The 12,324-nt window shown below is 43.9% G+C and overlaps 5 protein-coding genes across 5 annotated transcripts; 3 read left to right on the forward strand and 2 right to left on the reverse strand.

The window, feature by feature from the left end:
* Positions 1–1,244: 1,244 nt before the first annotated feature.
* Positions 1,245–3,497, reverse strand: Bfra_009633 (putative actin cytoskeleton organization protein; the record flags this gene model as incomplete). The annotated part of the gene is made up of 3 exons (XM_037339974.1): positions 1,245–2,279; positions 2,342–2,608; positions 2,709–3,497. The coding sequence occupies 3 exons, from the start codon at positions 3,495–3,497 to the stop codon at positions 1,245–1,247; spliced, it is 2,091 nt and encodes a 696-aa protein (XP_037189197.1).
* A 462-nt stretch (positions 3,498–3,959) lies between these two features.
* Positions 3,960–5,150, forward strand: Bfra_009634 (putative transcription factor tfiih subunit protein; the record flags this gene model as incomplete). The annotated part of the gene is made up of 3 exons (XM_037339975.1): positions 3,960–4,005; positions 4,059–4,907; positions 4,975–5,150. The coding sequence occupies 3 exons, from the start codon at positions 3,960–3,962 to the stop codon at positions 5,148–5,150; spliced, it is 1,071 nt and encodes a 356-aa protein (XP_037189198.1).
* Positions 5,151–6,088: 938 nt separating this feature from the next.
* On the reverse strand, positions 6,089–8,201 carry Bfra_009635 (putative threonine aspartase protein; the record flags this gene model as incomplete). Its single annotated transcript, XM_037339976.1, has 3 exons — positions 6,089–7,464; positions 7,520–7,719; positions 7,789–8,201. 3 exons carry the CDS (start codon positions 8,199–8,201, stop codon positions 6,089–6,091), a joined length of 1,989 nt encoding a protein of 662 aa, XP_037189199.1.
* A 1,117-nt stretch (positions 8,202–9,318) lies between these two features.
* On the forward strand, positions 9,319–11,103 carry Bfra_009636 (putative actin-related protein 3 protein; the record flags this gene model as incomplete). The annotated part of the gene is made up of 7 exons (XM_037339977.1): positions 9,319–9,453; positions 9,548–9,570; positions 9,627–9,854; positions 9,907–9,953; positions 10,008–10,094; positions 10,150–10,981; positions 11,036–11,103. The coding sequence occupies exons 1-7, from the start codon at positions 9,419–9,421 to the stop codon at positions 11,101–11,103; spliced, it is 1,320 nt and encodes a 439-aa protein (XP_037189200.1). The 5' UTR covers positions 9,319–9,418.
* Positions 11,104–11,676: 573 nt separating this feature from the next.
* Bfra_009637 (putative major facilitator superfamily transporter protein) lies at positions 11,677–12,093 on the forward strand (the record flags this gene model as incomplete). The annotated part of the gene is made up of 1 exon (XM_037339978.1): positions 11,677–12,093. The coding sequence occupies one exon, from the start codon at positions 11,677–11,679 to the stop codon at positions 12,091–12,093; it is 417 nt and encodes a 138-aa protein (XP_037189201.1).
* Between the last annotated feature and the right edge of the window lie 231 nt (positions 12,094–12,324).

Consider the following 12,324-nt stretch of genomic DNA (forward strand, 5'->3'; position numbering starts at 1 on the left):
AGCGATTTCATTGAGAGGAACAATTGAATTGCATTATGATATAAACAAGCTGAAACGTAAGAGATATCATAACTGTGTTTTCTACGTAGAGTCAGTGATGGTCACCTTCTACAATTGCTGATCAAAAATTATCAATGTGATGATTGTGACACGTCCAGTGAGGACGGAATGAGCAAGGTTTTCGGACGAAAGATTGCATAATAAGGATCAAATACAATAAATAGGTGTACGAATTTACTCGTCTATCATACGTTTCGAATTGCGGAGTATTTATGTATTGCTTAGGCAAGAAGCTTCACATGGGCCAAAATATAAAAGTGGACCGATCTCGCGATAGCTTCAAATATTACAAAATGACATAAGATCAATCAATCCATTTTGAATTCCTATACATTACCACTCCAGAAAAATCCTCAAAACCCCAAAAGAACAATTAAAAAGGCAAAAGTTGAGACCCAAATCTCTTCCACCCTCCAAACCGCACAACGAATGTAATCCTGCACCGCCACCCCACGGTGAAGAGCTCTCTGCAGAGTGAAACCTCCCTCAAGAAATCATCTTCATTGCTTAGGACAACCGCAGCATCGTGAGTTTCCTACACGAGTGGATTGTCACCGTGGTGTTCGGACTGGGCACTGTTGGTGGCCTCCAATCGTTAGATTGAAGAACTTGGAGAGAAGAAAGAGGGAACGTGAGCTCGCCTTAACCTTATGACCGTTACAGTCAAGGATTAAAGGTGGTTTTTATTTATATATAGGGTACGCAAATTATCCGCAACGTGATTGGTAGTTGGTGTGGGGCGAATTCGGGATATACTCGGGGTATACATTAGATAAGACAAGGTATGATAGTATGATTTCGTGATTGGGAATCGCGTTTTGGAAGGGGAATAATCATATCGGCTCGTTGATATATTATGGTATTATGCAGATCTAGTGTTTTGGGACAGTGTTTTCTTGCGTGGTATATGAATTGAGATTGAGATCGAGTTCAGCATACAACTTCTCCTTGTGCGATGAAAATTGGGAAGTTTACGAACGGAATGAAATCTTAGAGACGATTAAGAGACCTAGGCATTTATGTTCTGATCAAATGTGTAATTTTGTAAGTATTTACGTTGTAGAAAATCTTCAGGGCTTTCACAGATAACCAGTTATGAATGCAATCTATTCCAGGTATGTGGATATTGAGAGTCTGTTTGATATCTGCTATCGTGTAGTACTACCCGCAAAATACCTACGTACTCAACCCTCCAACAGCTTCGCCTCTTCCCCATCACCTATGAGTTTCTTCAACGCCTCCACGGTTATTTCTAGAACCTGCTGACTCCTCGACTTCTTCAAACATTCTTTCAGACATTCCAATCCCGCATTCTCCTTCACCATTTCCCTTCCCTTTTCCCCAGCTTTATTCGGTGCCGTCAGTATATTAAGAATGCAAACTGCACCTCTATGTCTAATTTCCTCTTCTTCTTCTGTGCACAGAGCTAATAGAAGATTGACTCCTCTTTCTCTGTCGAGGATAGCTGTTACGGCAGTATCCCATTCCGTGAGACTTGCTAATGCTCCACCTGCTGCTCTTCTGGTAGCGAAATCATCGGCATCCGTTAAGGCCAAGAGGATATGTGTACGCTGTGAAGCTTGCTTACTGCCGTCTGCGAATTTCGCAACGCCTTCTGGTGATTGCATGAGGTTACAGATAAGCTCTACTGTTGCACGAGTTACCATAGTATTATTGGAAAGAAGCAATTCTTCAATTTGAGACCAAGCCAGTCGAATGATAGGGTTACGAGCTGAATCATCTGTAGAAGCGAGATTTGTTAAGGCCAGGAGAGCTTCGAAGACAGGTAGGAGATCGCGGTGTTCAACTGTTGGGTCATCCTCCAGAAGAAGAAGAAGAGGTTTAATAGCTGAGACAAGTGATAAAGGATTGGTGCCGCCAAATACATGTTGTGGATTGGTGGATATCAGGATACGGGCAAGAGCATGAGCTGTGGTTCTTCGAGCTGGGATATTATCCGAGGGAAAGACAGAATCCGCGTGTAATAAGAGCTTGATTGCACCCTGTTGCGCCATTTGTCCTCGAATCTTGGTTATCTTGGAAAGTGAGAAAATGATGGATGTGACAAGTGTGAGAGATGCTATTGATCCATGTTGACTATGGGTGACAAGAACGGGTATAACACCAGCGTCGAATACATTTTGACATCTTTTATTAACATGATCATCGTCGTTGAGAGGATCAGGTTTGAGGGAGGATTTTGATGCATTAGCATAAGCCTTCAACTGGCCTAGCTTTTTTTGTTCTTCTGTCAAGGGGGTTGATATGTTGTAAGATTAGCCAGAATAGAGAGAGCTCCATAAGTTGCCGGTGATTTGGGCGGAGCATCCTTCATAGTTTTGACAAGATCGGCCAAAAACTTTTTATCTGAAGCCAACTTCTCTTTAACTTTTGATTGCAGCGAAGCATAAGCGAGACCTTCAATAGAACTTTGCTGAGATGTATCTGTAGAAAGCATGTTTTTGAACATGTCTGAAAGGTCTTCAATAGTTGTACTTCCAGGGATATCTCCTTTCCCGGATTCAGCAGTCGAAGCTGAAGGGATAGCCTTCACTTCTGCGGTCAGTCAGAACAATTGATTGAAGAGAGGTCTGTAAAACATGAAAGTGTATAGATAGGTAATGGAGGTAAAATCATGAAAAGCATACCTGAATCTTGGCTAAGACAACAGCTGCTAGATTCCTAACTTGCTCAGAATGTATTCGCTGTTGTATAGAGCCATCTTCTGCATTGCTATCGATAGGTGATGTAGAGATCTCAGAAATTTTGGGTGGAGTATTATTGACGATCTCTTCGAGCCATTTTGTACAATGCTTCTGGATGGCTTCTCGGCAAGGGGTGTTCATACAAGCAGCACTAAGCAACTCTAAGGCAGCTTGTTCAACCTTTCGACTCTTCCATTTCCTCTTCATCAAGGTACCGAGGCTAGGAATGAACCCTTCACTTAGGAAAAATGAAGAAATAACATCTGGAACCACGGGAAATATCGATGCTGCAACCGAGAAGGCAAGAATCAGATCGTCATATGTGCCTTTGCCAACTCGATCGTAGAAGAAATGAGAAAGATAGTCAACTCCTTGTTGTTCTGAAGCTTTGAGGTATGCAGAAGTGGTCAAAGTCGCGTGACCTCGGACCGAAGGAGACTGTCTCATATCAAGATAACCCAAGATAGTTTCTAGGATATCTTGATCGATCAATTGGAAAAGAGGCTTGTGTGGCTCCTTCGATCTTGTTTCTTCGGTGGAATCATCAGTGAGAATTTTGGTGAGAGTGTTCAATTCCTTGCAAGTATCCTCATCTTCTTGTCCACCTTCTGTCAAACGGGCAAGTAAGAGAAGTGTTTGATCTTCAAGGGAATCATTTGCGGCGGTTGTAGCATGAGGAACACTTGGATCAGTGCCTCTTCTTTCGAAGGATTGATCAAATGAATTTGACATGATGATGAAGTATCAAATGTAATTGAAGTCTGATGGAAACGAAATCATGGATGGGAAGATCAAGATCAAGATGAAGATGAGGGGAAAGCTCCAAATTATACGAAGTACGAGCAAATGCCCCTCCCTTGTGAAACCACAAGCTTAACAGCCCCACATTTATGGGTAAGTACCGAAGATAAACGGTCGCGTCACATGATCAGGCGACAGCAAGGGTGACCGTACCCGCATTCCGCATTGTACCCTGGATGAAGATCATCTAGCCTTGCTCAGAATTCCATCAATTCTCTCAGCCTTTAGGGAAATTGATATCAATCGCAATTGTACGGACTTTTTCAGCAGCAAGGAGAGGGAATCAATCTGTTGGGCTGTAGTAGAACTGCAAGTCATATATAAAGTTGGGAAAACGAATAGATTCTTTGAACTTCGAACCTATCAGGCTGTCATGCCTGCAAGGCTTTCACCATGGATGGTATAGATGGCACAGATCATTTCACAGGAGGCGTCAAAGGTATGGCCAAACAATTATTGCGGCAATTGCATGTCATCTTAATACAGAAACAGGTCCTTCTCCTTCATGCCTCGTCATTATCCTAGATACCAATCCGCACGCGTGGGAAATTCTCTCATCGACACTTCCTCTCTCGAAAGCGATAGCCAATCTCCTCGTTTTCGTAAACGCACATCTCGCTGTCAACAATGCCAATCAAGTAGCCATAATCGCTAGCCATTGTCATCGTGCAGTATGGCTTTACCCAGCGCCGCCTTCTGCGTCCGAAGATACAGAAATGGGAGGCTCTACTCCCCACGGCCCGCCGGATGACGCAAACAAATACAGACAATTCGCACTCATCGAAAATACTCTCCTAAACTCTGTACGAAACTTGATAGATAGTACAACCGAGCAAGAGGTCTCTACCACAACCACCACCCAAATGGCCGGTGCTCTCACCCTCGCCCTCTCATATATAAATAAACAACTATCAGCCTACAGCGATGTCTCAGCTGCTGACTCTAAACCCGCTGCCTCCGATGTCACCCCCTCTGATTCTACCACCGGGTTGCAATCGCGGATTCTCGTTCTCTCAGTGTCCGGCGATCTCGCACATCAATATATCCCGATCATGAACACCACATTCGCTGCACAGCGCATGCGGATTCCGATCGATATATTGAAACTCGCGGGTGACACTGTATTTCTACAACAAGCTAGTGATACTACTAGGGGGATATATATGCATTTGAAAAATCCACAAGGATTATTACAATATCTAATGATGGCGTTCTTGCCCGATCAAACAAGTCGAAAGGATTTAATAGCGCCAACGCAGGAAGTGGTAGATTTCAGAGCTGCGTGCTTTTGTCATAGGAAGGTGGTGGACGTGGGTTTTGTATGCAGTATATGTTTGAGCAGTATATCTCCCCCCCTCCCCTTTTGTCAACGCAACGAATCCGACTAATCTCCCTCTCTTCAATTTAGTATTCTGCTCGCCCCCCGAAGGTGCCATCTGCCTAACTTGTTCCACGCACCTCTCCCTCGGGAATTACGGTGCCAAACCTGCCGTTGTTCCACGCAAAAAGAAGAAGAAGCGCAAGATTAATGGTACGGGTGTGGAAACGGGTAGTGCCAGGGGTACTCCTGCGCCTGGGGAGTAAATATTTGAGCTACCTAGCGGTTTAAGCATCAATCAAATAAATGGACAGATACGTAAACACGACGACCGGGGAGATTCCCTGCCTTGGTGACTCGGTCGAATCTATAGTCGTTGTTCCGGGGAATCTGAGAGGGTAGGGGGTGGAAAATTGCACATACTGGCATGGGGACGGCAAGCCCGGATTTTTCGGGATATCAGCGTAAGGAAGATAAAAGATGATCATCCTAGATTTTTTGCGTCAGCTAGGTGCCCAAGGAATATAACGTGAAGTTTGGTTTGATGGAACAATGGCGTGGGAATACGGTGGTTTGTCCAATAGTTCCCAGAACACTGTTTAGAGTCGGAGTTAGGCGAGGAGGATGAAAAGACTAAGAGAATGAACTGTATTTAGGATTTACAAAATAATAACACATCACATGAGCAATAGCAGGAGCGAGCTCAACTATAAAATTATCAAAATCTATGCATAAATTTCCAAAAAACCAGCTTCACACTTAAATTTTATTGCAGCATATCTAACTCAAAGTCAAGATTAACTTTAGGTTCTATTAGGTTATCAGATATCGCCCTTTAACGGCGTAGCAATAAAGCATAAGCAATACTATCATCTCTATCCATCTTTCCCATCCCCTCCTATCACAACCCATCTGATTTCCAAGCGGAAAGTGTTTTTAGGTTAACGGTGATGTGATGTTTTGTTCGTTTTAGCAATAATTCCTCCCCATTCTATTCATTCGATTCCATTCTTCAACGCTATTTTGTTGGTCATAATCATGAAAATCATAAGGTCCCTTTCTCCGTAAGCAATAATGCATTATCTCCAAAACAACGCGTGTAAAAATGATGAGGGATTGATGAGCCGTGTAACCATACGCATGTACCAAGTTCGACACCTTAGAGTAGAAGGTTGGTGATTCGTACGAGACGTGATGCTGGAAGTCATTCTTTGTCAATCTTAACCTTTCGACCTCCTCTAACAACATTTCCATGGTCTCCAAGACGAGACATAACACACTTAGCATCTTTCTCGTTTGAAGCATAGGATGCCAAGGCAAATGAGTCGGTATTATGAGCGAAATGAAGGAAATATCCATACTGTGTCTTTTTGACCGCCATAACGCCGATTGCGCCTGCTGAATTACTTCCACTGACACCAGGATGACCCATAAAATCTGCTTGAACAAATGACTCCATGGCTTCATCTTCATTAGCTTCCATATCCTGGCCACCACGAGCTCGTCTGGTGTTGTGGTAGAGTCTGTCTGCACATTTTTGCGAAGCCATGGTGGTTGCCATATGCTCTCCTGTACCACTGGTAACTGCGGCAACTGATACTTGATCTTCATCTCTTTCGTCACAAGGAACCACAGCTGTACCAATACCTACGAGAGCCGCAGGTCCAACACGGCCGCGATGTTTCATCCCGATTCCACCAGATGAAGATGCCGCAGCAATACGGCCATACATATCAATGGCGATAGCTCCAACGGTATCAGTAATCAAGTCCACGTCAGCCTTTTTGGGAGTAAGAAGCTCTGCAGTAGACTCATGGGGGCACTCGATTGTTCCTTCTTGGGCTAGATCCAGTGAAGCAGAATGCATTTCAATAACCTTTTCCTGGTCTGTTGGAGAGAGATGACCATCTGTACTAGATGGCCTATCGATTGTGGATGGAGCAGTACTTGGACATATACCTGGCTCGCTGGATACACCACTGGTAGTAACACTTGGAGATAGAAGAGATTGAACACGCCCCGGACTGCCATCACTGAGTGCTGCTAGTCGTGCACGTTTCGCGGGAGTTGTTCCGACTGGAGAGCGAGAAGCTCCACGGCCTGGCGCATTCATTTGAAAATAGCCTCGACTCGGAGGAGTACCAGGACGCGGAGAGTATGGACCACATTCTTGAGGGCATGCTCGACCTGGGGATGTTGTTGAAGGAGAATCAGGTTGCCCTTCATTCCATGTACCAGTCATAAGCGCATTGGTGTGGTCCCGACGCTGTTTTGCTCTTACACGTTCTTCGTATTCCCGAGCGGCAGCCTCGTCATCAGCAGCTTGGCTGCTATTATTACTTGATGGTGTCATACGACCTTGTCCCTCGGCACGACGTAAATCGTCACGCCAACGAATATATCTTTCTCGCGCATTCTTAGAGCACATCATATCATGTGGTACAACTGGTATTCCATGTTCCCATGCGAAATCCGTCGCTCCTTGCCCGACAAGAAGGTTGGGTGGGACTCTTCGTAAAGATAATGGTCTACTTGAAGCTTCTAAAATCAATCTTGCCAAACTGACAGGGTTCTTGATTTCTGGGAGCAAAGTGTCGGTCAGTGGATTGACGTGGGAAAATGACAATTGACTTACGAGCAGTTGCACCACAGGCACCACTTCTACCCAAATGATCTACCACTGTTGCGTCACATTCAACTATACCTTCAATTGATAAATTACTGCCGTATCCGGCGTTGGTAATTTCCTTGTCTTCAAGAACTTTGATCGCCGCTTCGACTGCATCAACGGCTGAACCACCGGCTTTGAGGATTCGCATTGCTGCGCGAGCAGCACTAAATAAAAGTCAGCAAACTTTCACACGCAAACTTTCAAGGCTTCAATTCTTGGTTTAGTCAGCATACTCATTACAAGCTCCCAAGTGAATGTGTTCGTTCGTAGTGCTGTGATAACCTGCACCAGCGTGTACAAATATTGCAGATACACATGGTTGAGGTTGTGCTGGACGGAGTCTTCTGGTATCCGCCGATCCATCCATTACTGGATCGAAACTCATGGCAGGCATCCTACTGGTCTGCATGTTTTGGTAAAAAGGAGTCGGAGCCATCAATGGTGGGGATCCTGACCATGGACCTTCGCAATCTAAGAATGGGGACGGGATGATTTCGATGTTATATTTTTGAAACTTGCGAAGTGGATTGGAAAGATTGGAGAGTTCGCGACGAAGTTGACGAAGACGCTCTCGCGCAATATCAATTTTGTTAGCGAATAGAGATTGTTGAGGTAGAGAAGTGGATCGTTGCGTGAGTTCAGACATGAAGTCTCTTAAGTGAGGGGTAAAGGTGAAACGTTTATATTCAAGTGAATATGAATATATTGATACTCGAAAATTGTATTAGGGAGGGCGGAACACTAGCAGAAACTTGCAGCTAAGAGGACCGATACGTGAGTAACAACGTGTACTTATGATTTTCGCAATGATTTCTAATTTCGAATCGACGGACTTGAAGGAAAGAACAGGGTGGCGAGAACGATGTTTGATGGGGGCCGTTTTCTCTAACTCTGTCTCTGTCGAGGTTGCAATTTATATCAAAAACAACTTGGTTATTGGGACTATACACAAGTCAGACATCAACCGTCACAGATGCAGCTCATTATGGGGTATACCATAGGAATATCTCTGATTGCAATGAATGTCCTGTAATATACAAGAACAGAAAGCTTTTCCGTCACAAGAGACTTCGGTTAACCTCGAAGATATATTCGGACAGTAGAATCAATATCAGAGATACAAAAAAGGACGGCTGAGACGTTTGAGATCCGAACAATAATTTAGGTAAAGCTTTACGAAGTATGTTTAGAAAACGAGTGTATGTGAATGTGTGCGTGAAAGAGATAACTGTGCGGTTCTGTAAGAGAGAAATGATGGACGCGGTGGTAATGTCTAGAGTTGAGGAGGAAGAAATCTTAGGATGTAGAGTAAAGAGAAATATCTTTTGTTGACATTGAAATATGTACCTTGTACACTATTACATAGTAAGATTGAACGGGCAGTGAGGTTGGAGATGAAAAGGGAAGGAGCTGTTCACTTAAAAAGTTAAAGAATAATGAAAATGATCTCATTTAATCAGAGATCATCAATTCACCCGTCAAACTCTCTTCTTTCTCTCAAGAGGAATTAATCCATGTTTCTTTCCCCATCCTCCTTGGATATCCTAGTAGATTCAATCATCTTCTCATAACATGAGGAAGAGCAATGCGACGAGAGTGAAGTCGGGAACATCAATTTTATATTGCATGCACGTGATCCTCATTTTGACCGTACTTGACTGGCTGTCGCTGGCACTGGTGGGGTTGGTTCGTTTAGGTCCGCACCGCCTACACTAGGTATGGGTCGTCATCTTGAAGCTTAGATTCAAACGCCAACGGTCAATACCAGCTGTTAATTATCAGCACAACTTATTTACATTCTCTAAAGCTGTCGCATAACTTTCTCATCACTTCTGGGTCTGCGTTGCGCAGCTTTATTTCAATATGGCTTCTCACACTCCGGCCGTTGTCATGGACAAGTACGTTCGAGATCCCCACAAGGCATTCTATATCCCCGTGTCCCGAGTAAAGGGATGTTATCTATTTGTACAATTACTGATACTTTAACGATAGCGGTACCGGTTACTCCAAGCTTGGTTTGTTTTCTTCTTCCGAGAAGATAGGCACACAACTAATAATGCCTCAATTATAGGTTTCGCTGGAAACGATTCTCCCTCCTTTGTCTTCCCTACCGCCATAGCGACCAAAAATGCCGCAGGAGCTGGTGCAGGTTCTGGATCTGGACGTCCTGCAGTTGCCAATAAGCCTTCATATCTTACAGGTGGTGCTGGGCCAGGAGGACATCTTTCAATGAAACGTGGAACTGAAGATTTGGACTTCTTCATCGGAGACGAGGCATTAGCAGCCGCAAGTGGACCAGGTGCGAATAAATCATAGAATATATGGAATTGGAATCGTTCTGATAATTGCAGGTTATGGCATAAACTATCCAATTCGTCACGGACAAATTGACAACTGGGTAAGGAGGTCAAAGGCTATGATCAAGGCGAGGTGACTAACATGAAATATGCAGGATCATATGGAAAGATTCTGGTCCAATTCGATATTCAAATACCTCCGCGTTGAGCCAGAAGATCATTACTTTTTGTTAACAGAACCTGTATGTGCTCGTTTCTCAAGTCCGTATGAAATTTCCACTTACCGATATTTCCCAGCCACTCAATCCACCCGAGAACCGTGAGAATACTGCCGAAATTATGTTCGAGTCCTTTAATTGCGCTGGTCTATACATTGCCGTCCAAGCTGTACTCGCATTGGCTGCGTCGTGGACTTCATCTAAAGTTTCTGATCGATCCTTGACCGGAACCGTGATTGACTCTGGAGACGGTGTAACACACGTAATTCCTGTTGCGGAAGGATACGTTATTGGATCATCAATTAAATCAATTCCTATCGCTGGTCGAGACATTACATACTTCATTCAATCCTTACTTCGAGACAGAGGTGAACCGGACTCCTCATTGAAGACTGCCGGTGAAATTAAAGAAAAATATTGTTACGTCTGCCCAGATATTGTCAAGGAATTTGGTCGTTTCGACCGCGACCCTACGAGATTCGAGAAACATACCGTTACTCAGCCCGGCGGGCGTCAAGTAACTGTTGATGTTGGTTACGAACGGTTCCTTGCACCAGAAATCTTCTTCAACCCAGAAATTCACTCCTCCGATTTCTTGACTCCACTTCCAACAGTGGTCGACGGCGTCATTCAATCTTCGCCTATTGATGTTCGTCGTGGACTGTACAAGAACATTGTCTTGTCCGGAGGAAGTACATTATACAAAGATTTTGGTCGCAGGTTACAACGTGATATCAAACATTTGGTAGATGACAGAATTAGAGCCAGCGAAGCACGAAGTGGTGGCGCAAGAAGTGGAGGTTTGGAAGTTCAAGTCATTTCCCATAAGAGACAACGACATGGACCATGGTTTGGTGGTAGTCTTTTGGGTCAGACCCCTGAGTTCAGATCTTATTGTCACACCAAAGCAGGTAAGTTGTATTTTTTCTCCTGTCGGTTGAGTACATTACACTAATATCAAACAGAGTATGATGAGATAGGTCCAAGCATTGTCCGAAGATTTGCTCTGTTGGGAGGACCAGGAGGATCGTAAGGAGCTAGACAAGTGGTCGAAAAGATAGAGCATTTGAGGGAGTGAAAACTATACATATATTGAAGAGCAAGCGGAGTTTTGGGAGAATGAATGAAGCCATCATTGCGAAATAAGACGTCTCAAGTTACGTAGATTGAGATGTAGTCGATGAAAATTGATTGAATTGTTGCACAATTGACCATTGTTGTGTGATATTCTCTGATCTAACAAGTGATGCGATGTCAACTCCATGTTGCTAACTCTGAGTAAAGATACATCAAGGACATGAAGGGATCTATCATAGTGCACATTTCCCGGTGAGCCTATGTGCCTTCGAGTTATTCCTTGCACAGAGCCCGGTCTGAGTTTCTTGTTCACGTGACCGTTGTAATTGCGGGGTTGACAATCATTTGAACTTCACGACGCGACATCAAGTCAAACATAATCACTTGCCCAAACCACATCCCTTTACGAAAGTCTTAGCCCGCATATCTGTCAGATATCGCCAAATCGATTTTAACTCTCGCAAACAAAGATCCTTTAAACATAAGTTACAATCGCAACTGAATTACAATTGAAAAAACAATCGCAACCATGGAGACAGACGCATCCAATATCCCGCTTCCCACAAATGAGGATCTTTCACCTACAGAGCAAGATTTATTGGATGAGTATGAGCGCTTGGCGGAGAACATGAAGACTGTTTGTTTCTCCTCCTCTTCCCTCTTTGCTCTTTATCCTCTCTCCTCATCTTTCCCCTTACCCCGATTCTACAATATGGTTCACAAAGCTCATCAATGCCCGAAACAGCTCGCACACACTCTCGAAACAATGTCCAATAATCCCACAGCCTATATTCTCGATAATTTGCGCCAGTTGGAGCGGAAAACAAGTTTGGTTTTTACGTTGTTGAAAGCGAGTGTTTATAGTATTGTACTACAGCAGCAGATTAGTGAGGAGAGGAATGATGATGGCGCAGGGGAGGGGAGTGAGGAGGGGGATTATGAATGATGTGGTTGCGATGGTGGAAATTGTTTGGAGGGGTTGCTTTCTGTACGACTGCATGATTTAGAGGCTGGGTATTCAAGCTCATTTAATAAGGGAGAACTATTTCTCTTGACCACTATGGAAGTTCGACAAGGAAACACCAACTTAAGATTCGATACTTCTAAGGAATTTGTTGAGGTTGCTCAATTTGTGGGATATGGGATTAATCATGGAAAGTGAAAATCGGATTTGACA

This window comes from Botrytis fragariae (assembly GCF_013461495.1).
Source record: "Botrytis fragariae strain BVB16 chromosome Unknown tig00000163, whole genome shotgun sequence".
NCBI classification, from domain to species: domain Eukaryota; kingdom Fungi; phylum Ascomycota; class Leotiomycetes; order Helotiales; family Sclerotiniaceae; genus Botrytis; species Botrytis fragariae.